This window comes from Palaemon carinicauda, chromosome 26 (genome assembly GCF_036898095.1).
Source record: "Palaemon carinicauda isolate YSFRI2023 chromosome 26, ASM3689809v2, whole genome shotgun sequence".
Classification (NCBI taxonomy): Eukaryota; Metazoa; Arthropoda; class Malacostraca; order Decapoda; family Palaemonidae; genus Palaemon; species Palaemon carinicauda.
In genome coordinates, this window is record NC_090750.1 from 90,774,768 (window position 1) to 90,802,178 (window position 27,411).

Sequence of the window (27,411 nt, forward strand, 5' to 3'; positions counted from 1 at the left end):
CAATACTAGAGGGGCACTCAATAGAGCGCAGACCTCCACCACTTCAGCTCATTTCTTGACCCTTTGCTTGCCCATGACCTTGACCTTCCAAAATTTAATTATTTCCAGGTTTTTACATAACAGTTTGTAGGGCGAGGGGGGTCTTTGTGGGTTATTTAGTACTCGTCGACATTTTAAGTTTCTTTATTTGTTGAGGTCACTGGAAAAATTACATACAATGAGAAATTCATATGGTGACAATTCTCCAATTAATAAAAAAAAAAAACATATTTAAAGAAAACCCTATTCTCTACACATTTCAAACAACATTATTGGAAACCTCTATTGCTATAATTTCATTAATTGTGATTCCTTTGTATTCTATTTCTTGCATGTTACACATTTTTATTGATATTTCCAATAAAGACCTCTGGTATAATAACTTGATTACAAAATTCGTAATACTAGGTGGGTGAATCCCTTGGTTCTGCTATATCAACTCTTTAAGAAATAAGCACTAAGCATTAATAGACATCATTAAGTCATGAGAGAATTTCACTAAATAGTTATTCGATCTGCGGCATATTTTATCTAGCTTAATCCCTTACGAGCTCTATTTTCCTCCTTAAATTGTAAAGACCTCTTGATAACATCTCTTACTTACAATTTTGTCTGTGTCCACCGCAAAGACCGTCCAGCTCTCTCCCCTAAATGGGCCCCCGGGTTATGTCCCTGCCGAGGGTACGCGACCGTTAGGACAAACCTACCCCTCACTTATTTCATGTGTCTATATTTCATTATATTAACAACCCTACTAGCCCTTGTTATTTAAACAGCAACCCTGACAACCCTTTTTTTGTCTCTAACTCTCAGAACACTGTGATGCTTACCTTATATTATAATTCCATCTTAAAGTCGTCGATGTTAATTCTCTCAAACACGTCTGCTCTCGATGGTTACACTGTGCTAAAGAACAACCTGTCGCTTTCTCAAGCGCTTGAACAGGGATATGGCGGGAGATGGCTCGATGGTTCTTTTGTTTTTCTTTGTTACTAACATATAAAAGGTGTCCCCATAATTATTGTTTCTGACGAAAACTTCATTTTAATTTTCTTATTATTTTATAACGTGTATGCCTCTATTAGTGACTGAGATTTAATTACAAATTTTGGATTTACCACGAATAGTCATTCAAAGTTGCGCAGGGAAAGGTGAAATTTCCCTGCATAAGACTTCCCTGCGTTTACAAGTTAATCCCTGCAAGTTTCATTACTCATGATTAAAATTGTGACAAGGAAGCTGTTCACAAACAAACACACACACACAAACAGGGGGTAAAACATAACCTCCTTCCAACTTCATTACAGTTCAGTACAAGAGAGGCACTCATTAGAGCACAGACCTCCACCACGTCAGCTTATATCTTGATCTTTTGCTTGCCCATGATCTTGACCTTCCAAAATTTAATCATTTCCAGGTTTAACAGTTACTGTAATCCCTGCAATTTTTATTACTCAAGATTAAAATTGTGACAAGTAAGCTGTTCACAAACAAACACACAAACCGTGGGTAAAACATAACCTTCCAACTTCGTTGGCGGAGGTAATAATGTCTTGACGTCTTTATGCTTTATAATAACCTACATGTGAATTACCATTGCCCTTATTTTTCCAACAGTACAAACCCGTATCGACTCGCAAGCTCCGCAGAAGAGGCAACGAGCCAGCCCCTATTGTCGAGAAACGCAGAAAACCAGTGGCAACTACTTTACAGTTACTGCTAGACGAAAGGGAAATGGATGAAGATTTAAAACTGATTAACAAAAGCAAATTGATGAGTATGAAGAAAAGTAAGCTGTTTTCTAGTACTAATAAGGCCCTTGGTAAACTTATACAGTGACTGTTTATTTTTTATTTTTTGCCTGATCTTAAAACTTTCGAATACCTGTGTACAGAAGACCCCTAACTTACAAACATTCAGGGATAAAAGCACAAATCCAAATGAAAATAACAAAGATAATATAAAGAAATACTGTAATAAAACAATATCATATCTAATACAGTAGGAAAACATTTGTAATAACCTGATACCTATTTCATATGAAACTCCACTATTTGTTAACCCTTTTACCTCCAGGCTATTTGGAACTTTCCAACCCTTAACCCCTAGGCATTTTATTTTTTTCAAGCACATTTTTCAATATATATTTTTTAAATTGCTCTAACAGCCTTAATTCTTGTCATAGAGAGGTCAGGTTGGTCTCATTCTTTTGGAAAATGTCTGAAGTTTCTCAAAGTTATCAAAAATATGCAAGAAAAAATGTAAATAACAGTATTTTGCAAGGACGTACCAGTACGTCCATGGGGGTAAAGGGATGTGTTTTGTGAAACGTACCAGTAAGCCCATTGGGGGTAAAAGGGTTAACTTTTGTAGCTGGAAATCATAGGCTTGGGATTCCAGGATAGGCCTACCCTGGGCCAAAATCTAACAAAATTCAACTTACAAACAACTTCTTGGAACCAATTAAGTTTGTAAGTTGAGGACCTTCTGTAAGTGTGTGATGAATGTTGACTCCTCCACAAGGATTATACAGCACGTTCTCATCATGATATTAGTCCATTTATGTATCGTTTGAGTAGCTGTCACTCTCCCTAATGTGTACAGTAATCATTTAACTCTTTTAACTTTCTCTCCTTTCACAGCCTTTGATTTTTTAGTTTACACGCTTATAGCTGTTTAGTTCATTTAGATTGTATAAACCTAGTTGTCTTTGGTTGTATTTAACTATCAAAGAGGAGCAACTCTTAAGGGTGGCTTAGCCTTCAAAGTTTAGCTCTAGCAGATGGCTTGGTTATAGTGCCAATAGGATTCGATGTTATACTTTCACACTTTCGTTAAATTTGGGAAATCCATCACCATGTTGTCCATGGAAACTCCTTCGACAGTCTTGCGGGTAGTGAGGAAGGCTATTGGATGTTTTCAATAGACTTGATACACTTGCTGTCACATTTCCTATTCATCTGGAATCAGTGAAGCTCTTCAGTTTGGGAGCTGTTCAGAGATTCCTAGTGGTTGAGGTTCCCTGGCATCATAGTTCTGTTGTATTTGGATGATTGAATAATATTTGATGAGTCTTAAGGAACAATTCATGTTCAGCAAATTTGGTTACACAATTTTAAATGAGTCTTGAGTAACGATTCAGGTTCAGCAAATTTGGTTACACATAATTTTGAATGAGTCTTGAGTAACGATTCAGGTTCAACAAATTTGGTTACATATAATTTTGAAAGTGTCGTTAAGAATGATTCAGGTTCAGCAAATTTGGTTACACATAATTTTGAATGAGTCTTAAGGAACGATTCAGGTTCAACAAATTTGGTTACATATAATTTTGAATTTGTCTTTAGGAATGATTCAGGCTCAGCAAATTTGGTTACATATAATTTTTGAATGAGTCTTAAGGAACGATTCAGGTTCAGCAAATTTGGTTACATAATTTATTGAAGAGATTAGGGCAAAGGGATTTTCTAGGTCTTATAGATTGTTAATATCAGGATAAAAAAGACATCATACTTATAATCTGTAGAAAAACAATGGCATGTTTATTATGATTGGTACAAATCTAGGAATGTTTCAGTAGTAAGACCCTGGCCTACATGGCTGAGGACTATGAAGCGTGTAGTAGGAGATGATGAATGGGGAAGTATTGATTTAAAAGCTCAAGATAGAGACGACTAGCAAAATCTAACCGAGGCCCTTTGTGTCAATAGGTGTAGAAGGAGATAATGATAGTTTGCTTATAAGAATATGTGACCAGTATGTTCCGTTGTAGCAAGAGGCGCGATATAGTAGTTGAATAGAAATTCTATTTCCTTTCATGTCCAACCACATAAAGGGAAAGCTGTTATTAACACCTATGTGATAACTAGTAAAACCATTAATAATTCAAGACTTTTAGGGCTCAATTTATTTTAATGTGAATGGTAGGATGTGAAATCAGATTAAGAGGTTGGAGAGTCATGTAGGAAGAGACCAAAGAGAACAGATAAAATGCATGAAGGGGAGTAATAAATGCAGCTGAGGCTGAATGAATGCCTCCAATAACTCTTCTATGGTCTTCCACTGTCTTGGGTTAGAGATCTCTTGCTTGAGGGTACACTTGGCACACTATTCTATCTTGTTTCTCTTCCTTTTGTTATTTTCAAGTTTTCAATATTAAACTTACCCGATAATCATGTAGCTGTCAACTCCGTTGCCCGACAGAATTCTATGGAGGGATACGCCAGCTATCACAATACTAGAAGGGGGTGTACTTACCAGCGCCACCTGTGGCCAGGTACTCAAGTACTTCTTGTTGACACCTCCTCAATTATTCCTCTGTCGTGCTTCCGGCAAGACGTTCTGGGATACGCTTATGATCTTCGAGTTTGTTCACGGCTAATTGGTGAAGTATTCTCTCAGATTTCGGCTGTCGCATTACTGGAAACCTTCTTATATTAGCTAGATAGCTTTTATATAGTCCTGATTAACGGTTAACGATCTTTTGCTTGATTTTGGAAACCCCTTTGGCTAACTCTTTGGATTCAAGATGTCTGACATTTCGCAAGCCCCCTCCCATAGACGATGTAGGTCTTGCAATAGGCGTATTCCGAAGGCCTCGGTAGATCCTCACACCGCTTGTTCTGACTGTAGGGACAGGCCCTGTCAGTTAGAAAATCGATGTGAGGAATGCGCCGGACTTTCGGAACTGGAATTTGTCCGTCTTTTAAAATATTCATCTAAGTTAGAGAGAGGTAGAGTTAGGAGGAGTTCTTCTCACTCTTCAATGTTTTCCTCACCTCATGATCCCCTACCTTTTCCTACCCCTGTAGTGGCTACCCCCGAACCTACTGTTTGCCCTCCGCCTGATATGTCTGTTGTTTTGCGTGCTATTCAGGCCTTAGGCGATAAAGTAGAGTCAGTGGTAAGTGACCATAAGTCTCTGATGGCCGAAGTTAAGGAACTTAAGGTCAAGAGTGCAGTGGGTGGAGTTAGTGCCAGTGCTGTGACGAGTGCTAGTGTCAGTGCAGTGCCAAGTGCTAGTGTCAGTGCCAGTGTGGTGCGTGAGGATTCTTCTGTGCGAGCCAGTCGTCCTCCCAGTCCGGGACCTCTTGCAAGCTCCCATGCCCAGGGGAGAAGCAATGTCGAAGGGCATAAGGGTTCGGCAGGCCTTGTTAGGCGCACAGAAGTTTCCTCGGTGGTTGCGGGCGTGTCTTCCAAAGACCGTCACTCCCACCCGCAGACGATTGAGCCCGTCTTTTTCTCGTCCGCTGATCATCTGTCAGGGAAGAAACGTTGGTCTCAGGTCTCGAGACCGCTTAAACGCAGAGTCCAGTCCGCGAGTGCTCAGCCAGGTTGCAGTCATTGGCTCAGCTCTGACTCGCCGCAGTCATCTGTCGACTGCACTCCGCCCAAGAGGAGTAAGGTTCTGCCACAACAGAGCTCGACTGTCGACCCTAAGTGGACTCTACTACAGTCCATGCAAGCACAGCTTTCGGACTTGATGCGTGAGTGTCGGGCTGAGAGTGTTGCTCCTCCGCCTCCGCCTACACTCCCTCCGCCTGCGCTCGCTCCGCCTGCGCTCGCTCCGCCTGCGCTTGCTCCGCCTGATCGCAGTACCACCTGCCAGGCGTACGATGTTGAGCCACGGTCTGAGTTTGCTGTTCCCACTGGTGTTCAGCCTCCGCCTTCTTTAAGGCAACCTTTGCTGTGGGATCAGGAGGATTATACATCTCTTCCTCCGCCTCCCTTTGCTGCTCCACCAGTGGTGCAACTCTTGGCTGAGGTACAACAACCTCTCCCGTCCATGAGTCAGTTTCCTCAGCTCTCGCTGCAGCGAGCTCAACCATCCACAAGGCAAGCTCCAATACACCTTGGCCTTGCGCCTCAGGAGCCTCAGCTTGCGAGACATTTACCTTGTTCTGCGCAGCCTCAACCTCATCACGCTCCGCTCTCACCACTGGAACAGGAACTTGCTACTCCGCTTCCACCAACCGCTCAGCAAGCGCAATCCTTGGGTTCAACCGCTCATGCTAGGAGTCAGCCTCCTCCACCCATGCGCCTTCCTTCTGCTTCGTCTGCTATTCAGCCTTTGCAGTCTGAGCCTCAGGTTCTCCCTCAACAGTTACTTGTAGAGGAAACCACTACTATTGTTCCTACTCGTTCTGACTCTGCTGTTCAGCATTCTTGTCCGATACCTTCGCTTCACTCTGGTGATGAGGCGTCTGATGATGAGGAGGCACACCGGGATCCCTCATCAGACGTGGATGAATCCAAGCTTTCTCCACAGTCTATTGATTTTCGTAAGGTCTTGGCTCTACTTAGGGAGGTTTACCCAGACCACTTTGTCTCTGCTATTCCCCGCTCTCCGCCATCTGAGTTTTCGCTGGGCGTACAACAAGCTAAGTCCACCTATACTAAGCTAGTCCTAGCTAGGTCCTCTAAGAGGGCATTAAGGATCTTAGGGGAGTGGCTGCAGTCTAAGCAACACCTTGGCAAGACTTCTTTCATGTTCCCTCCAACGAAGCTCACTTCGAAAGCGAGCGTTTGGTATGCCACAGGAGAAGCACCAGGCTTGGGAGTACCTGCCTCTGCCCAGGCTGACTTCTCAAGTCTGGTAGACTCGCCTCGGAGAACTGCAATGAGGCGCTCTAAGGTTTGTTGGACCTTCTCAGACCTGGATCACTTTCTGAAAGGAATGTTTAGAGCATTTGAAATGTTCAACTTTCTAGACTGGTGCCTGGGGGCCCTCAGCAAGAAGACCTCTCCTGCGGACAAAGATTCTGCCATGCTATTAATGTCCTGCATGGATAAGGCCATTAGGGATGGATCGGGTGAGCTTGCGTCGATGTTTGTATCAGGGGTTTTGAAGAAAAGGGAACAACTGTGTACCTTCCTTTCCGCCAGCATTACACCTTGCCAACGGTCACAACTCCTTTTTGCTCCGCTCTCGAAGTTCCTCTTCCCCGAAGAGCTGGTTAAGGACTTGTCTGCTGCCCTGATACAAAAGGATACACACGATCTTGTAGCCTCATCGGCTCGTAAGTCTAAGGTTGCTACCTCAGTCCCCAAGACTTATCGCTCCCCAGTGGCTGATACCCCTGCTACGAGGTTCATACCGCCCTTTCGTGGTAGAGCCCCCAGCCGAGGAAGCTCCCGTCCAGACTCTCACAGGAGCAAGTCTAGGAAAGGATCCAGGACATCTAAAGGAAAAAACTGACTCTCCGCATCTCCAGACAGCAGTAGGAGCCAGACTCAAGATCTTCTGGCGAGCCTGGGAGAAGAGGGGTGCAGACGCCCAGTCTGTCAGTTGGCTGAGGAACGGTTACAGGATTCCATTCTGCCTCAAACCACCTCTGACCACATCGCCCATCAACCTCTCTCCCAACTACAAAGAAGAGGACAAGAGGCTAGCATTGCACCAGGAGGTGTCGCTTCTTGTGCAGAAGAAGGCAGTGGTTATAGTCCGGGACCATCAATCCCCGGGCTTCTACAACCGTCTCTTTCTTGTGGCCAAGAAGACAGGAGGTTGGAGACCGGTGCTGGACGTCAGCGCTCTCAACGAGTATGTCACCAAGCAGACGTTCACGATGGAGACGACGAAGTCGGTCTTAGCAGCGGTCAGACAGGAGGACTGGATGGTCTCGTTGGACTTGAAAGATGCATACTTTCACGTTCCTATTCATCCAGACTCCCAACCTTTCCTGAGATTCGTTTTTGGAAAGGTTGTCTACCAATTCCAAGCCCTGTGTTTTGGCCTAAGCACAGCTCCTATGGTCTTTACTCATCTGATGAGGAATATAGCAAAATTCCTACACTTGTCGAACATCAGAGCCTCCCTCTACTTAGACGACTGGCTGTTGAGAGCCTCCACGAGTCGTCGTTGTCTGGAGAATCTCAATTGGACTTTAGACTTAATCAGAGACCTAGGTCTATTAGTCAACATAGAGAAGTCTCAACTCATTCCCTCCCAATCCATTGTGTACCTGGGAATGGAGATTTGGAGTCAGGATTTTCGGGCTTTTCCATCGGCCCCCAGGATAAGCCAGGCCCTAGAGTGCATCATGAGCATGCTGAAGAGGAGCAGTTGCTCAGTGAGACAGTGGATGAGTCTCACAGGGACCCTCTCATCACTGGCCCTGTTTGTCGAGCTAGGGAGACTCCACCTCCGCCCTCTTCAATTCCATCTTGCAGCTCATTGGGACAAGGGTTCGACTCTCGAAGCAGTCTCTATCCCTATCAACCAAGAGATGAAGACCACTCTCCTGTGGTGGAAGCACAACCTCCTTCTCAGGGAGGGTCTATCGTTGGCCATTCAGACCCCCAATCTTCATCTCTTCTCAGATGCATCGGACTCGGGCTGGGGTGCAACCTTGGACGGACGGGAATGCTCGGGAACGTGGAACGAGGAACAAGGATTACTCCACATCAACTGCAAGGAGCTGCTAGCAGTTCATCTAGCCCTGTTGAACTTCAAGTCCCTCCTGCTAGGCAAAGTGGTGGAGGTGAACTCAGACAATACCACAGCCTTGGCTTACATCTCCAAGCAAGGAGGGACCCATTCGAGGAGCCTATACGAGATCGCAAGGGACCTCCTCATTTGGTCAAGAGGTCTAAACCTCACTCTGGTCACGAGGTTCATTCAGGGCGATATGAACGTCTCAGCAGATCGCCTAAGCAGAAGGAATCAGGTCATTCCCACGGAATGGACCCTCCACAAGAGTGTGTGCAACAGACTTTGGACCTTGTGGGGTCAACCTACCATAGATCTGTTTGCCACCTCCATAACCAAGAGACTTCCGCTGTACTGTTCCCCTGTTCCAGACCCTGCAGCAGTTCATGTGGATGCTTTTCTACTGAACTGGTCCCATCTCGACCTGTACGCATTCCCACCGTTCAAGATAATAAACAAAGTTCTGCAGAAATTCGTCTCGCACGAAGGGACACGGCTGACGCTGGTTGCTCCCCTTTGGCCTGCAAGAGAATGGTTCACAGAGGTACTTCAATGGCTAGTCGACTTCCCCAGGACCCTGCCTCTAAGAGTGGACCTTCTACGTCAACCTCACGTAGACAGGTTGCACCCAAACCTCCACGCTCTTCGGCTGACTGCCTTCAGACTGTCGAAAGATTCGCTAGAGCTAGAGGCTTTTCGAAGGAGGCAGCCAGTGCGATTGCCAGAGCAAGAAGGGTTTCCACTCGTAGAGTCTACCAGTCTAAGTGGGAGGTCTTCCGCAGCTGGTGTAGAGCCAATTCAATATCCTCTACCAATACCTCTGTGACCCAAATAGCTGACTTCCTTCTACATCTTAGGAATGAGAGATCCCTTTCAGCACCTACGATTAAAGGATATAGGAGTATGTTGGCTTCAGTTCTCCGCCACAGAGGTTTGGACCTGTCTTCCAACAAGGACCTTCAAGACATTCTTAAGTCTTTTGAGACGTCTAAAGAACGTCGTCTTTCCACTCCAGGCTGGAATCTAGACGTAGTCTTAAGGTTCCTTATGTCATCTAGGTTCGAACCTCTCCAGTCAGCTTCCTTCAAGGACCTTACCCTCAAGACTCTTTTTCTCGTCTGCCTTGCAACAGCTAAGAGAGTCAGTGAGGTTCATGCCTTCAGCAAGAACATTGGTTTCACAACCGAATCTGCAACATGTTCTTTTCAGCTTGGATTCCTAGCAAAGAACAAGCTTCCTTCACGTCCTTGGCCTAGATCGTTTGAAATACCTAGCCTCTCCAACATGGTAGGTAACGAACTAGAGAGAGTTCTTTGCCCTGTCAGAGCTCTCAAATATTATCTTAAGAGGTCTAAACCTATTCGAGGACAGTCAGAAGCTTTATGGTGTGCCATCAAGAAACCTTCGAGGCCCATGTCCAAGAATGGGCTTTCGTATTATATAAGGCTTCTGATCAGAGAAGCACATTCTCACTTAAAGGAGGAAGACCTTGCATTGCTGAAGGTAAGGACCCACGAAGTAAGAGCCGTAGCTACTTCGATGGCCTTTAATAAAAACCGTTCTCTGCAGAGCATAATGGATGCAACCTATTGGAGGAGCAAGTCAGTGTTTGCATCATTTTATCTGAAAGATGTCCAGTCTCTTTACGAGAACTGCTACACCCTGGGACCATTCGTAGCAGCGAGTGCAGTAGTAGGTGAGGGCTCAGCCACTACATTCCCTTAATCCCATAACCTTTTTTAACCTTTCTCTTGAATGCTTTTATTGTTGTTTTTATGGTTGTTACGGTAGGCTAAGAAGCCTTCCGCATCCTTTTGATTTGGCGGGTGGTCTATTCATTCTTGAGAAGCGCCTGGGTTAAAGGTTTGGTAGAGGTCCTTTAGTAGGGGTTGCAACCCCGTGTACTTTGGCACCTTTGGGTTGATTCAGCCTCCAAGAGGAACGCTGCGCTCAGTAAGGAAGACGAACTTTAAAAAAGAGGCAGAGTAACGGTTCTATTCGACTTCCTTACCAGGTACTTATTATTTCATTGTTATTTGAGATAACTGTTATATGAAATATGGGATACTTAGCTATCCTTTAATCTTGTACACTGGTTTTCACCCGCCTCCCTGGGTGTGAATCAGCTACATGATTATCGGGTAAGTTTAATATTGAAAAATGTTATTTTTATTAGTAAAATAAATTTTTGAATATACTTACCCGATAATCATGATTTAATCGACCCTCCCTTCCTCCCCGGAGAGAACCAGTGGACCGAGGAATAATTGAGGAGGTGTCAACAAGAAGTACTTGAGTACCTGGCCACAGGTGGCGCTGGTAAGTACACCCCCTTCTAGTATTGTGATAGCTGGCGTATCCCTCCATAGAATTCTGTCGGGCAACGGAGTTGACAGCTACATGATTATCGGGTAAGTATATTCAAAAATTTATTTTACTAATAAAAATAACATTTTTTATTGTTTATATATGAAAGATTTATTCTAATTTTTTTGGGTGTCATTGGGAAGTATGGCGTACCAGGTGAAAATGAGAGTGGTGAGAGACTGGTAGATATGTGTGTTGAGCAAGAGATGGTGATAAGTTCTAGCTTTTTCAAAAAGAAAGATAAAAACAAGTATACATGGGTAAGAGTGGCAAATGGAAGAGTGTTAGAAAGGGCTTTAATGGATTTTATGTTGATTACTAAAAGAATGTTTGGAAGATTGAAAGACGTACACGTGTTTAGGAGTATGACTAATGGTATGTCTGATAATTTTTTGGTGGAAGGAAAATTAGTTGTAGCAAAAGAGTAGGTGGATGTCAAAGGGAGCTAGTAAGGGTTGAAGAGCTAATAAAACCGGGGGTAAAAAGTATATATCAAGAAAAGTTGAAAATGGCATATGACGAAGTGAAAGTAAGAGAAACTGGTAATTTAGAGGAGTAGAAGTTAGTAAAAGAAAATTTTGTTGGGATTGCAAGTGATGTGTGTGGCAAGAAGTTTGTTGGAGGCAGCATGAGGAAGGGCAGTGAATGGTGGAATGAAGGAGTGAAGGTAAAAGTGGAAGAGAAAAAGAGGGCTTTTGAAGAATGGGTGCAGAGTAATAGTGTAGAGAAGTATGAAAGATATAGAGAGAAAAATGTGGAAGTAAAGCGCAAGGTAAGTGAGGCAAAGAGGGCAGCTGACCTGAGGTGGGGTCAGGGATTGGGTCATTCATATAAAGAGATTAAGAAGAAGTTTTGGAAAGAAGTGAAGAGAGTAAGGGAGGCTGGTTCAAGAATTGAAGAGACAGTGAAAGATGGAAATGGAAGGTTGTTAAAAGGAGAGGAGGCAAGGAAAAGGTGGGTGGAGTATTTTGAAAGTTTACTGAATGTTGAGGATAATAGGGAGGCAGATATAAATGCTGTTGCAGGTGTCGAGGTGCCGGTGATGGGAGATGAGAATGAGAGAGAGATTACAAGAGAGGAAGTGAGGAGAGCACTAGATGAAATGAGAGTAGGAAAAGCATCTGGTATGGATGGTATGAGAGCTGAGATGTTGAAGGAAGGGGGTGTGACTGTACTTGAATGGTTGGTGAGATTGTTTAATATGTGTTTGTTCCGTAACCGAAATACAAATCACGCTATTTACATTGGGTTTACCTTTTAGCGCAGCTGAAATGGCGAGCCATTAGAATTCAACGAGGGTGTATTACCCCCGCGCTAGTTAGCGGGGGGGTAGGGGAGTGGTAGCTAGCTACCCCTCCCCCCCTCACACACAGATGAATGCTCACTTTCACTTTTGGCTCGGACTGTGACAGACGTCTCTGTCTTGGTCCTCTCTTGGCAGCCATTGTTTGTTTTGTCTTTACTTAATCGCTTACTTTTCTTTTATTCAATATATATGTAAACATGTTTTCATGTTTGTATATATATTTGAGTATGGAAATCAGTAAGTTTCCTTTTCAGAATTGTGTGTGTAGTGTACGATATCTACGTGGAGTCCTCGGCAGTTAGGCCACCACGGCGTAATTTTATGGATGGCGATCGAGTTTGACTTATGTCTTTCTCTCTCTCTCTCTCTTGAGGTCGTTCACCCTTTTACTACGTGTTACTACGCCCTTGTAGCTTCCTTTCCGTGTGGGGGGGGGTTGCTACGCCGTACGTTTGTCTCAATTAGTTTATGAATCTAATTGTGGTTGTTAATTTTTCAGCCTGTAGAACGATTCCTTTCGAGGTTTTCTTTCTTTCTTTGGTGTTCATTCATTTTTAAATTACATAATTACATAGTTTCATAATTATAATTGTTATAATTCTGTTTTGGTTACAGCTCTCCTTCCGTGAGTGTAAGTGGTTGTGAGGGCACGTGCCTGTTGTGTAATTCTTGTTTCCTTTCCCTCGGGATTCCTCTTTGGAGCCTTCCCGGGGGAATGAATGTGTACTAATGATTTTTGTTTTATTTTTTTACAGTTACCGATCTAGTTCGTTTCTGTAATATGGCAACGGTGTGAGCTGTCTTGTTGAGGCCTGGGGATTCGGCTGTTGCTGCCTCCCCCCTTGTATTTTCGTCTGGGGCGTGTCTCCTTCTACTGGAAGTACTCCCGTGACGACGGACAGCTCTCCAGTTCATTTTAGAACTCTCAGGAGGCTTGCCTCCTTGGGCGGGTAACTTTCCTTCCGAGGGAAGTTTTTTCCTGTCCAGGCTTGAGTTTTTCCCCTTTTGGGGGGTTCTTCTCTTGCCTTTTTTTTTTTCGTGCGACTATGCTCTTGGTGCTGAGTGGTCACACCTGCAGTTTCGCTCAAGGTGCTGGGCAACTGCAGGAGCCCCTCTTCGGAGGATTGCTCCTTTTAGGTCACTGGCTGACCAGTCTCTTCTACGAAGTGTTTCTCTTTCGTTCGCGAGAGAGTACACTCATAGAGACTCCTCTTCGGAGGATTCTTCTGCCGCTGTTGCTGTTGGCCTCCTTCGCCGTAAGGCCCACCGTCCGCCTCGTCGTAAGGGCCTCTCATCTCCCTATAAGGGTGCTAAGAGGCGCCTTTTTGAATCTCCGTTTGCAGCCTACAACTCCTCCTCCTTGATCTTCCGCCTTGGTGCAGATGGACAGCAGTCTGATCTCGTCTTCCGACAGGCAACGGTCTTCCCGACGGACAACGGTCTTCCAACGGACATCAGTCTCCCAGCGGACAGGCAACGGTCTTCCGATGGACATCTGTCTCCCGACGGACAACGTTCCCTTCGGGGCAAAGGGTTGCCTCCCACGGGGGTTCTTCCCTTGCGTGTCAGGGTTCCCCTGCGCGCCCTTCTGCTGTGTTCTCTCCTGCTCCTGCTCAGTGTTAGCGCACAGGCGCTCTCCTGCTCATCAGCGCTTCCTGATCGCTAGCGCTCTCCTTTCGCCAGCGCTCTCATGATGATCATCCCTGCTGTTCCTGTTGGTTCCTGTTACGCGCCCTGTACGCCCACGTTCGCCCTCGCGATCTAGAACTTCGGTTCAGGTCTGGGTCAAGGACTCTTCTTCTATGCGCAGGCTTCCACGCGTCGCTTTCCGCTCGTCAGCGATCATCAGCTCGCCAGCGATCACCTGCTCGCGAGCGTTCACCTGCTCGCCAGCGCGTACAGGCAATTTTAGTATCGCCTATTCAACAGCGTTCTACACGTCAGCGATCACCTGTCTCTCGGCGATCTCCGGATCGCCCGCGTGAGTTACAGCCGGCGCACCAACGTTCTCCAACGCTTCTGAAGGAACATGGTTCGCCAGCTACTAGCTCGCCATCGCCCACCTGCGCATGCTGCTCGCCATCGCGCGATCGCCCACCTGCGGATGCTGCTCGCCATCGCGCGATCGCCCACCTGCGGATGCTGCTCGCCATCGCGCGATCGCCCACCTACGGATGCTGCTCGCCATCGCGCGATCGCCCTCCTGCGCATGCTGCTCACCATCGCGCGATCGCCCTCCTGCGCATGCTGCTCACCATTGCGCGATCGCTCACCTGTGCATGCTGCTCGCCATCGCTCGCCAACGCGTCGACTTGCCACAATGCGCCATCGCTAACCTGCGCGTTAGCGCTCACCAGCTCCCCACCGATCGCCTGTTTATCCATATCTCCAGCGGTCTTCCTCGCCCACGCAGCAGCGCGTTTCCTCGCCATCGCGCTAACGCTTGCGTTCGCCGCCTCGGACTCGCGCTCATTCACCTGCCCACCCTCGCGACCGTTCGCTTGCGCGCCCGCGCGACCGTTCGCCTGCGCAACCGCTCGCCTGCGCGCCCACACGCATACTCTCCAATGTTCGCGCGCGCGCGAACCAACGGTATTCCATCGCACGGACAGACGGTGTTCCGTAGCGCGAACCGACGGTGTTCCGTCGCGCGAACTGACGGTGTTCCGTCGCGCGAACCGACGGTGTTCCGTCGCGCGAACCAACGGTGTTCCATCGCTCGAACCTACAGTGTTTCTTCGCACGAACGTCGGCCTAATTCTTGCAGTATCTATTGCTCGTCTTTGGGTTATCGCTCGCCCTCCTTCTGCGCTCCTTCGCTCACCTCCGTTTGCGTTCCTGTGTGACCGCGCATGGGCGCTTCCACGTTCGCCCACGCGCAAATCTTTGAATTACCATCGCGCGAGCTCCAGGGCGATTGCGACCACGATTACCATTGGGGTTTTCGCAGCATGGCCAGCCTGGCGAGTTCTTCTGCAGCGTATTTCCAGAACACGGCCTCACCCCGTAAACGCAGAGCATGACACTTGCAAGAATAGGAAGAAACTTCAGGGAGGTCTGAGCAACACTCCTTCTTTCCAGAACCTGGGTTAGCCCTTCCCCGTCATTCCCTGGAAGGATTTTTGGCGGGGGGCTTTCCGTTCGAGATTTCTCCATCGGCCAAGGGGTGACTGCTTACCCCTTCCTCTGGGGGCTTACCAGGTACTTTCCCTCCTCGGTTACGGCCCGAGGTTTGGTTCAAGGAAACTACAGGAAGATCATGGGTACTTTCCTCCTCTCGGGCTCAGGCACCTTGGCCTTTCGTCGTTAAGTATCTAAATTGCAGACAAGCTCGATGTTGTACCATCTGGACGCGCTGACTGAGGGCTTCCTTCGGGTGTCTCATCTGTGGAGGTCGACAACCTCAGGCGCCCTTCCATCCTTGAGAAGAGTTTTTTTTTGTGCCCAAGGACAGAGACTTAGACAGCGGCTGTGCGGAGGAAATCGACTTCCATTTTCACTCCTCCAAGGCGCTTTCTTCCAGACTCTGCAGGGCTCCAGCGCCCTTTTCTTTCAACCACGTCGGCCTAAGTTATCGGCTACGACAACTGGGACAAGGTGTCCAATTGCAGTTTCCTCCTGTCAGGAACAGATGGCACGGGAGGCTCCCCCGGGGGTCCATAGTCCTAAAAGGAGCGGCAGAGTTCACGAACTCTAGGATTGCAGGTTTTTCGCTGGGAGGATGCTTAAGGTTACTCATCTGGATGACAGCTTCCCGATGCCCATTCCCGCACAATCTCTGTGATCAGCCAAGGATATCGCGCCTGCCATCTCTGTCAGCGAATTCAGTGTCTCTGAACCTCTATGGCTATGCCATAGCGTCAGCAAGAGTTGCCCGGTTGGGCAGAATGATCCATACCTTAGGCGAAGGTCTTCCATAGGATCATCGACGGCTTCACCCCCGGCCTCTTCAGTCGATCCTTTCTTGTAAGGAAGGATCTGAGAGGGGAGTTCCGTAGTCGACCTCTCAGCCCTGATCAAGTTTGTCGAACAAACTTCGGCCAGCGTAGAACAGCAGAATCGATCAGACTGGTAACGAGGCGACAGGACTCCTTAAACCCTGGATCGGAAGGACGGGTACTTTCAGTTTCCATCCATCTTCCAGGGAGCTCGTCGAATTCAGCCTAGACTGCAAGTATTCCTGCTTATGATGCAGTGTGGCTATCCCGCTGTGGCATAGCAGGTTTTTTTCCCCAGAGAACTCTCCCTGCTTTCCTCATGACCGCTTAGGTGCAGGCTTCCGCCTCCTCTGCTTTTTGGAGGGCTGGTCAACTCCGGTAGGCTCGGGTTCGACCTTCTTCAGCGCCGGGACAAGCTTCCGGATGCTTACCCTGAGTGTGGGTTCATGGTATTTTGCTTGGAGCCTTCTCTTCTTCTGCCTCAACATCTGGAGTATCTTGCCATGATATTGAGTCAACAGCCTTACCACGTTGGAAACCCCGCTTCTCGTCCGTCCAGCGAGGTTAAGCAACGTCGGTCCTGGTCGGTACTTGGATGGGTGACCACCTGGGGACGCCAAATTCTGTTGCCACATCCTCCGAGCCTTCCTTTCAGTTGACTGTGGCAAGACTGAGGAGAGTCGCAGTACCTGTTCTCAGTCAAGCAGAGCTTTCAGCCCTACCTTGGAACGTTTCCTAGTTCTCCTTTCCTCATTGACCCGTCTATAGTCCGAACGGTCGCCTCAGGATAAGTTCCATGTGTGGCGGTCCAAGTTCCGGGGGCTTCAGGCAACGTTTGATCGGACTTCCTGGCCCCTATGGGACAAGCAGAACTATTAGACCTGCAATGGGTGTTGACCTATGGAGCCTCTTGATGGTAGTGGATATTCTCGTCCTTTCCCCACATTCTTGATGCTGTTCTCGGACTCGTCAAAGGAAAGGGGGGGGGGGCATGTTCCGGTCCAGGCCTATGGTCAAGACCTGAAGGATACCTCTCCATCATTCAGGCAGGCTTAGGGGCCGTAGTCTGGCCCCTCTACAGATCCTACAGCTCCTGCCGAGTCGCCCCGTGCGCGTCGACTTCATGATTCTGGCGTGTTCTAACCAGCAGGGGACGCATTTTCACACCTTCACATCATGCAGTAGAGATACCGGGATGATTGAAATTCTCTCAATACCACCATCGGCTCTCTCATTCCAGGCAGGGGAATGTTCTCTCCGACTATCCGAGCAGAGCCTCGTAGAGAGAGTGTACCTGGGGGTCTTTGACCTTGAGTAACCAGCAAGTCCTGGTCTGGGGGACCTGATCGCGACAGCTTGGAACCTCAAGCTTCCGCTGTTCTTCCCCCCAGTCTTAGACCCCGAGACTCTGGCAAGATGCATTCCGGTGATGGTGGGACAACTTCGACGCCTGCGTCTTCCCTCCTTTTTGTCTGTGGACAATGGGTCTCAACAAGACCAGGTTGTCTGTCAACCTTTCAATGGGAGAGCTCCACTGGGACTATGCGCAGAACGGTTTCTGGACCCTCTGCTTCCCCTGACGGAATTGGGAGAGCTTCTCCCACGGCGCAGACTACAGTACTCAAACAACCACACCGCGACATCTCTCCCGAACCGGGGCGTCGCTTCGGCTTCATGCCTGGAGACACTACGCCTCCTCCTCAAGAAGAGACAACACGCTACAGTCGCGGTACGGAGGTCGCGTCATCTGCGATAGTCATCCGCAGGGGTCTTCCAGGCAAAGTGAAGAGTCTTCGGTGGTTGGTGCCGTGGGAGATATACCTCTTCCCTTGAGGCCTCTTCTCCAGCAATAACGGTCTTATTGCCTTTCGGCGGGAGGAAACTCCTTTCCGCTCTCGGCAATGAAGCCTGTCGCTCAGCCTTTCCCTGACCTTCAGGCTTAAAGGAATAACTTTTTCCTGCCCGCTGGATCTTTCCTCGCTCATGCGAAGCTACGATCGTCCCTGCCCTAGTCGGAGGAAGACCTCCAACTTGGAGCATGGCTCGGACTTTTAGTCCTTTAAGAGATCTTCTCAAGACCCTTTACGACAGGCCTCGGATTGTATTTCGCCTTGGGTCTCCTGCTCACTCTGGCCACAGCCAGTGTGTAAGCAATCTTCTTGATCTCGTACGACTCCCCCTTTCTAAGGAAGAGGGGAAGGCAACATTCAGGTTCGCTCCTGAGTTGTTGGCTAGACTCAGAATCTGGGGGTCCCGGCCCTTCGGTCCAATTCCTTCAAGATTTCGAGTCTCCATTCTGTATCTGATGTCCCAAAACCTTCTCTTTCTTGCCAGTAAAGGAATCGAGAGGTTAGCTTTGGGAACAGCTGCAGTTTGTCCTCAGTTGCAGCCGATTTGGGAGCACAAGGAGGACATGGGGGAGAGTCACCAGTATACCTCTTCAGCCCGGACTCAAGGACATTCATCTCGACCTGTCTCCAGACCCTCCCCCGTCACGTCGCCCTACAGCTCGATGTTGGATACATCGCAACGTCCCTCGCCTTCGAGTAATACTACTCTGTGACGCAGGTGCTACAAGCTGGAGTCTGGAAGCGTCTAATGACCTTCGCAGCCCGCTTCCTGCAGGGCGTGACCCACAGGAGTCTCGATACGTTTTCTATCGCTCTGTGGTGGCTACACAACAGCTGGTCTAACCTCAGGCTCCTTTTTGGACAGGTAGCAGAAGGTTGAGGGCATTGTTATCAGTTTTTAGTCTGCATGAACGAAAGAAGTATGTCTGGCCCTTATTTCTTTCTTCATCATCCCCTCTACGGGGAGGCAGCATCCTGGTCTCTGCATAGCTGACCTCGAACCTCTGCAGGTAAACCATGCTTCCTTGTGTTCCGAGTATTGAGTCAATACTGTCGCGTCCCCCATACCCTGACGAGGTGGTATTGGGAACGTCCTAACCCAGAGTTCCTTCTGGAACTCCAGGTCAACTGCCTAGGACGGGTCACACTTCTTCCTTCACACACAAGCTTATGTAGGCCACACGGTTCCTTGTGGAGCAAGGAACTTGTGAGGTGCAGGGACTCCTTTTCTCGAGTGCGACTCACTCGGATTCTGAGTCCCCGGCTAAAGCCAAAGCCAGTATGGCTGGGGACTTTCCACCTTACCTAATGGGTAAGTCACCCAATGTAAATAGCGTGGTTTGTATTTCGGTTACGGAACAAATGACAAATTCGAAGATAATTTGTATTTTTCCTAATCATACAAACCTTAGCTATTAACACATATTTGCCCGCCAGCCCTGTCCCCCAAGACAAGTCCTACCTCTAAGTGAAAGTGAGCATTCATCTGTGTGTGAGGGGGGGAGGGGTAGCTAGCTACCACTCCCCTACCCCCCCCCCCCCCCCCCCGCTAACTAGCGCGGGGGTAATACACCCTCGTTAAATTCTAATGGCTCGCCATTTCAGCTGCGCTAAAAGGTAAACCCAATGTAAATAGCTAAGGTTTGTATGGTTAGGAAAAATACAAATTATCATCGAATTTGTCATTTTGTGTTGTCAATTGTATCAGTAGATTGGGTTTGTGCATGTATTGTACCACTATACAAGGGTAAGGGATATGTGCATGAGTGTTGTAATTCAAGGAGTATTAGTTTGTTGAGTGTAGTTGGAAAAGTGTATGGTAGAGTAATGATTAATAGGATTAAGGATAAAACAGAGAATCCAATCTTAGAAGTACAGGGTGGTTTTAGAAGAGGTAGGGGTTGTATGAATCAGCTTTTTACAGTTAGGCAGATATGCGAGAAATATTTAGCAAAAGGTAAGGATGTGTATGTTGCGTTTATGGATCTGGAGAAAGCGTATGATAGAGTTGATAGGGAAGCAATGTGGAATATGATGAGGTTGTATGGAGTTGGTGGAAGGTTGTTGCAAGCAGTGAAAAGTTTCTACTGTACATAGGTAGTAAAGCATGTGTTAGGATAGGAAATGAAGTGAGCGATTGGTTTCCGGTGAGGGTGGGACTGAGACAGGGATGTGTGATGTCACCGTGGTTGTTTAACTTGTATGTTGATGGAGTGGTGAGAGAGGTGAATGCTCGAGTGCTTGGACGAGGATTGAAACTGGTAGACGAGAATGACCATGAATGGGAGGTAAATCAGTTGTTGTTTGCGGATGATACTGTACTGGTTGCAGACGCAGAAGAGAAGCTTGGCTGATTAGTGACAGAATTTGGAAGGGTGTGTGAGAGAAGGAAGTTGAGAGTTAATGTGGGTAAGAGTAAGGTTATGAGATGTACGAGAAGGGAAGGTGGTGCGAGGTTGAATGTCATGTTGAATGGAGAGTTACTTGAGGAGGTGGACCAGTTTAAGTACTAGGGGTCTGTTGTTGCAGCAAATGGTCGAGCGGAAGCAGATGCACGTCAGAGAGTGAATGAAGGATGCAAAGTGTTGGGGGCAGTTAAGGGAGTAATAAAAAATAGAGGGTTGGGCATGAATGTAAAGAGAGTTCTGTATGAGAAAGTGATTGCACCAACTGTGATGTATGGATCGGAGTTGTGGGGAATGAAAGTGACGGAGAGACAGAAATTGAATGTGTTTGAGATGAAGTGTCTAAGGAGTATGGCTGGTGTAATTCGAGTAGATAGGGTTAGGAATGAAGTAGAGAGGGTGAGAATGGGTGTAAGAAATTAGTTAGCAGCTAGTGTGGATATGAATGTGTTGAGGTGGTTCGGCCATGTTGAGAGGATGGAAAATGGCTGTCTGCTAAAGGTGGTGATGAATGCAATAGTTGATGGGATAAGTACAAGAGGAAGGCCAAGGTTTGGGTGGATGGATGGAGTGAAGGAAGCTCTGGGTGATAGGAGGATAGATGTGAGAGAGGCAAGAAAGCTTGCTACAAATAGGAATGAATGGCGAGCGATTGTGACGCAGTTCCGGTAGGCCCTGCTGCTTCCTCCGGTGCTTTGGATGACCGCGGAGGTAGCAGCAGTAGGGGATTCAGCATTATGAAGCTTCATCTGTGGTGGATAAAGTGGGAGGGTGGGCTGTGCCACCCTAACAGTACCAGCCAAACTTGGTTGAGTCCCTTGTCAGGCTGGGAGGAACATAGAGAGGAGTTGTCCCCTTTTTTGTTTCATTTGTTTGATGTAGGCTACCCCCAAACTTGGGGGAAGTGCCTTGGTATATGTATGTATGTATTATTATTCTTAAACTTCTCTTGTAGTTTTTCCTTATTTCCATTTCTCACTGAGCTATTTTTCTTGGTGGAAACCCTGGTCTTATAGCATCCTGCTTTTCCAACTAGGGTTTAGTTTAGCAAGTAATAATAATAATAATACCACGTGAGGTATGGTGAAAGTACCTTTTAGAAGAGGTGAGCAGTACTGTACAGTGAAAATTGTCAGTCGCCCCTCCCCCCCCCTTTTTTTTTTTAAGTACCTCTTACAGGAGGGTGGAATGGTGTCAGTTTTTCTCTTTGCTTTTGTTTTAGTACAGAACATCTTACTGAAAGGTAGAAGTACTGTACAGTACTGTGAAAATTGTGTTAATTTACTCCTTAATTTTTTCATCAAATGCATTTTCATGTTTTTGGATTTTTTGTTTTTACTGACAATGGTGTTGGCTTTCATTTGTAAATGATTGATATTTTACTATCTGCAGTTACTCTGTCCTAATTTTTGCTACTCTTCGATGTCCCACAGGAGTATATAATACAGGAGAGGGGGTTCCCGGCCCCCTCGTCCCGTCCCTTTTAGTTGCCTCTTACGACACGTAGGGATACGGTTGAGTCCCTTGTCAGGCTGGGAGGAATGTGGAGAGGAAAGGTCCCCTTTTTTTTTTCCATTTGTTTGATGTCGCCTACCCCCCAAAATTGGGGGAAGTGCCTTGTTATATTTATGTAATTTTTGCTCCTATAATAGTTTTACAGTAACACTAAACTGGAATTCTATTACAGCTACAGTGCCTGTTCCACAGCCCGAGCCGGTCGGCAATGAACCAAAAATTGAAAATGGAAAACTATACTTTGATCGTAAATGGTGAGTGTCATCTTTATCAAGTCAGTTATTTTGTTACAATGTATTGTAAATATTAACATTTTGAATGGTATTTCACCACATTTAACAAGTCTTTTAACTTCTTAGATAAGGATTATTTAAACTTTACGTTGGTTGGGTGATTGATTCGTTCGTAGAATTTTTCAGTTATAACAAAAATGTAAGTAGTTTGAGAGATATGAAAATACACCTCATGGCAATTGATCAAAATATAACTGAGAACTCGATTAAAATTCACATCAAGCAAAATTAGGTAAAAAGTTTTAGTGAAGGAAAACCTTACCTTTGGGGAGGTGCTGCTTTGTCTCCAAGGACTTCCCTGTGAAAAACTAGAATAGGGAATCCAGTATGATATGATTATCAAAGAGATAGTGTCTTCCCTGCTCTAGGGCCAATTTATCAATGTGGTAAGCAAGGACTCAGTGTGTATAGGGGAGATCCACAAGTTTAGGCTCATTTGAACTCGTCACAGCACCCAGTAGCTGAAGAAAATGCAATTTTTCTTCAATGCTGAGCGGAAAATTAATATATTTGTGATTGACTGCATCATCTTTTCATTTATTTTATCGAAACCCAATCACTTGTGTCATTATGTGGCCACATTAATGTTTAACAAATTGTCTCCAACTCAAAAAAATGTTTAGTAACTAAATATTTACCAATTTTCAGTGAAAAAATGTATTATCTCTTAGCAGTATTGCAGATATAAACTGCTCTTAAATAATAGCAGTATTTACACACTGTACTGTAATAGGGATTTGTTGTCTTACGGTGCATATGCTAACTGGAACCTTAGTTATTAGCGACTGTCCAGAATTCTGGAGGATTACCACCGGTCATTATCAATCTAACCGTTACTGGCATTTGTTGCTGTATGATCGGCTGCCTATCTTATCCAGTTGGAAAGTCTATTATTTATCCAAAAAATTTTGAACACTTTTGCAAATTCAACCGTTGTTTTCATGGAATTCTCTTGCACTACACCAAAGATCTTGAAATATGAATATGCAGTAGTGTATGTGACTTGTGATCATATAACACACACACTCTCTCTCTCTCTCTCTCTCTCTCTCTCTCTCTCTCTCTCTCTCTCTCTCTCTCTCTCTCTCTCTCAAGGTGTACTCTAAAGAGCAAACTACATGATATTTTTTCTAGCACGTAAAGAGAGAATTACCTATTGATCGGTTTCACCCAACCGGGATTTGGGTAGTTACCTCGTTGAGACACTCGCCTAAAGAGAAGGAAGTGTGTAAATAGGACGAAAAATTTGTTTTCCTTCTCAATTTGTACTTTCTAAGCCTTGCACATACCACAAACATGCTCAGTAAAATATAAGATGCAAAGAAAGTGTAACTAAAGAGAATATCCACTCTATCTGTTCATGCATTTTTACTGCACTTAACTAAAGGAAAATAAAAAGGAAGGGTTGACAGTTGACCATTGCAAAAGGGAAAGAATTGAAAGAAAGAACGAAAGATGGTTATGAGTAATGAAGCATGACAGTGAACTTATATTACATCTTATGATTATAGTAATGATCATAAGCTGAGCAATAAGAATAATTAAATCTAATGCTTATCCATTCTGTCATTAAGAATATCAGATCCTGTATTCTCCCTTTTACCCCCAAGGTAAGGTTAATTTTCGAGCACATTTTGCTATATATTTTTTTTAAATTGCTCTAACAGCCTTAATTTTTATCAGAGAGAGGTCAGGTTGGTCTCATTCTTTTGGAGAATGCCTGAAGTTTCTCATAAAGTTATCAAAAATATGCAAAAACATGTAAATAACAGTGTTTTGCAAGAACGTACCGTTACGTCCTTTGGGGGCGAAAGGGTTAAGGATCCACCTAAGTGGAATCTTAATATCTTGGAATTTGGACGCGCTGCACAGTAGTCTTGAAGTTAATGTTGGAAACTAATTTAAGCCCAAAGTCAACAGGTTTTAGAGAATGCTCCTTCAAACCCCTCTTTGATTGTCCTTACTTCAGCCAAGAGGGTTATCAATTACAATTGATGAGTAAAAAGTAATTCTTTATTACCAGCTTTGAAGGCCAAGAACGGCTGTAGTTGTAAGAATAACCTTTAATATTTTTCCATTTTTCTCTAAATGTGATGGTGAAAAGTAGTCGTGAGATATCTTTTCGTCCAGTTAGGTCCTTAAAAAGAGTACTTGAAGAGATGATTTCCGTCACGCACATCAAAATTCCAAGAATTGCTTTTACAGACTAGAAGATAATTCTGACCTTATGTACAAGAACGCTGTTATTTTTCATTTAGGGTTTAATCATAGATGTTTGAAATAACTTAGTGGAGTCCATTTTTCCTTCCCTCGTAGGATTTTAAAGTAATTTGTATTTTTCCTAATTATACAAAACCGTATATCTTTAATAAGAGTTCAGTATGACTAGTAGTGAGGGTGAGAATGTGTGTAAGAAATGAGTTAGCAGCTAGAGTGGATATGAATGTGTTGAGGTGGTTTGGCCATGTTGAGAGAATGGAAAATGGCTGCCTGCTAAAGAAGGCGATGAATGCAAGAGTTGATGGGAGAAGTACAAGAGGAAGGCCAAGGTTTGGGTGGATGGATGGAGTAAAGAAAGCTCTGGGTGATTTGAGGATTGATGTGAGAGAGGCAAGAGAGCTTGCTAGAAATAGGAATGAATGGCGAGCGATTGTGACGCAGTTCCAGTAGGCCCTGCTGCTTCCTCCAGTTGCCTTGGATGACCGCGGAGGTAGCAGCAGTAGGGGATTCAGCATTATGAAGCTTCATCTGTGGTGGATAACGGGGGAGGGTGGGCTGTGGCACCTTAGCAGTACCAGTCGAACTCGGTTGAGTCCCTCATCAGGCTAGGAGGAAGTAGAGAGGAAAGGTCCCCTTCTCTTTTTTCATTTGTTTGATGTCGGTTACCCCCAAAATTGGGGGAAGTGCCTTAGTATATGTATGTACAGTATGACTTCAGCAAAGATGGAATCGTTTGTTAAACTTTTAAGAATGCGCAATGTTAGTGGAGTGACATCTCTCGATTTCATGAAACATCCCTTCCTGAAAAGAATACTGTCATTAGTGTAGGTCATTGGAGGTGTACAGAAAGTCCCCCAACTTCAAACATTCAACCTGCAAACATTTGAAGATACAAACACAAACCCAACTGAAAATAACTAAAGATAAAGAAATACTGTGATAAAACAATATTATATCATTTAGTACAGTAAGAAAAACCACATTTTTATTAACGTCTCTGCCTGGTGATTGCCAGTCAAGGGTTCGAGTCCCGCTCAAACTCGTTAGTGCCCTTAGTGTCTGCAACCTTACCATCCTTGTGAGCTAAGGTTGGGGGGTTTGGGGGAGCCTATAGGTCTATCTGCTGAGTCATCAGCAGCCACTGCCTGGCCCTCCCTGGTCCTAGCTTGGGTGGAGAGGAGTCTTGGGCGCTGATCATATAATATATGGTCAGTCTCTTGGACATTGTCCTGCTTGCTAGGGCAATGTCACTGTCCCTTGCCTATGCCATTCATAAGCAACCTTTAAACTTTCAAACCTTTAAATCTGACAGTTTGTTGACTTTTCTTGCTGGAAATCTTAGGCATGGGATTCAGGTCAAGCCCACCACAGGCCAAAATGTGACTTGTGAACAGCATCTTGAAACCTATTAAGTTTGTAAGTTGAGGAGCTTCCGTAACTCAGTCTTTTGCTTTCTATCACTTGAGGGAAGTTCATTTTATATATAGGAAGCAGAAACGACAAGCACAGACATTGTCAGGAACAAAATGCAGTCTAGATACAGTGTATGTATCTCTTGTGCTTGTTAGGTCCCCTTGTTGCAGAATGGGACAATTTAGATTGAGAAATTATAATCTCTCAAAAATAAGAACACTCCTTTGATGTAAATCTTTTCTTCAGGGTTTGAGGGGCAAGTTAAGGTACAGTACCTTACATTGTGTAGGTCAGTACGTCTACTTCTTGAGAGACTTTCTATTAGTTAGCCTTTGTTTTGGTTTCATAGAGGTGGTAGTCATTTTTGTGGGTTAACACTATTAAATATAAGGGCTTGTAATGATGGAGTCCTCAGTTATGAAAGTTAGTAGGATAGTTACGAGTCCTCTGTCAACCTCAGATTGCCTCGGGACAAGTTGTTATTGAATCTTCAACTGGTAAAAGTCTTATGGGGTATTTTGTTTAACTCATATTTCATTGTGAATATCTATAAATGTTACTTAATTGATTACCACTATCCACCATCCAATGTGAAAATCAGTACAATGAATAATTGGGTGGGGCAGTTTGAAATAAACAAAATTTTGGAAATTAAATTTATTAAATACTTAACCAACAATCATTCGATCATGCCCTTATCCCCCCTTCTAGTGAGGGTAAAACAGTGGTGGCCATTTCAAACATGACAGCTACGGATAACAGGGCATGGTATCAGTAGTTATTGGTATATGAGAGGCCTGGGCATACAAATCCAACACTAATCATTCAATTATATTAGTTATTCAACCAAAGTTGTGCTCTCAAAGCTTTTATCACATTGATAGGGAAAAATTATTGCTATAATAAATTTTACTTAGAAAGATTAGTTTATATAACTTTTCTTATGCCAGCAGTCTTTTAGTAATCTGTTATTTATTGGTTTGCCTATTTTTGGTGTCTATATTTATTGTTATGTCTAAGTATGTCTTAGGTAATACTTGTCATGTTTTCCTATGAACACTTGGCAGAGACCTACACAGTTTGTGTAGCATTTGTACTGGCAGGTGTGCTTGTTTGATCTCTCTTATGAGACATCCTATATATTGGTTGTTTCTTAGAGAAAAGGGTTATACTTTTCCAACCTGCTGCATCTGCTGATCACATCTCATTCTGACCAGTTAACCTCTCTTTTTTTTATTCATACGCTCATTCATTATCGGTTGTACTCGCAACGTGCTGATGTGCCTGTAGCTGGAGATGTTCAACGACTCGGTTATTTTGCGTAAAGTGCAATTCGGTCATATAAACGATCACTGTGGTTGTGATGGAAGAAATACATGCTTTCATACAAACCCATCAATCATATGATGAATTCAGCCCCAACTCCACTGAAGTCCCAATTTTATTCCAGACTACACAGATGAGTAAGGTGAGCAATTGATGCCTGAGGTTTCGGGTGGTGTATATGCTGGAGGATTAAAATGTATCTTCTTCTAGTTAGTTTATTATTAGTACAAATTGGATAAAAGATTGTCAAGTCTGTGGACATTAGAAAGCCATGGTTTGTATGAAAAATTAGCTCTTGATGTAGAAAA

The 27,411-nt window shown here is 45.2% G+C and overlaps 1 protein-coding gene across 3 annotated transcripts in view; it reads left to right on the forward strand.

Moving 5' to 3' along the window:
* Positions 1-27,411, forward strand: part of LOC137619687 (sin3 histone deacetylase corepressor complex component SDS3) — a 49,094-nt gene that overhangs the window by 15,194 nt on the left and 6,489 nt on the right. For 2 of the 3 annotated variants that reach the window (XM_068349963.1, XM_068349965.1), the window contains exons 5-6: positions 1,657-1,828; positions 22,024-22,105. In XM_068349963.1, the coding sequence (XP_068206064.1) occupies positions 1,657-1,828; positions 22,024-22,105 (254 nt within the window). The remainder of the gene's footprint in view (positions 1-1,656; positions 1,829-22,023; positions 22,106-27,411) is intronic. The other variant, XM_068349964.1, reaches the window with a different exon arrangement.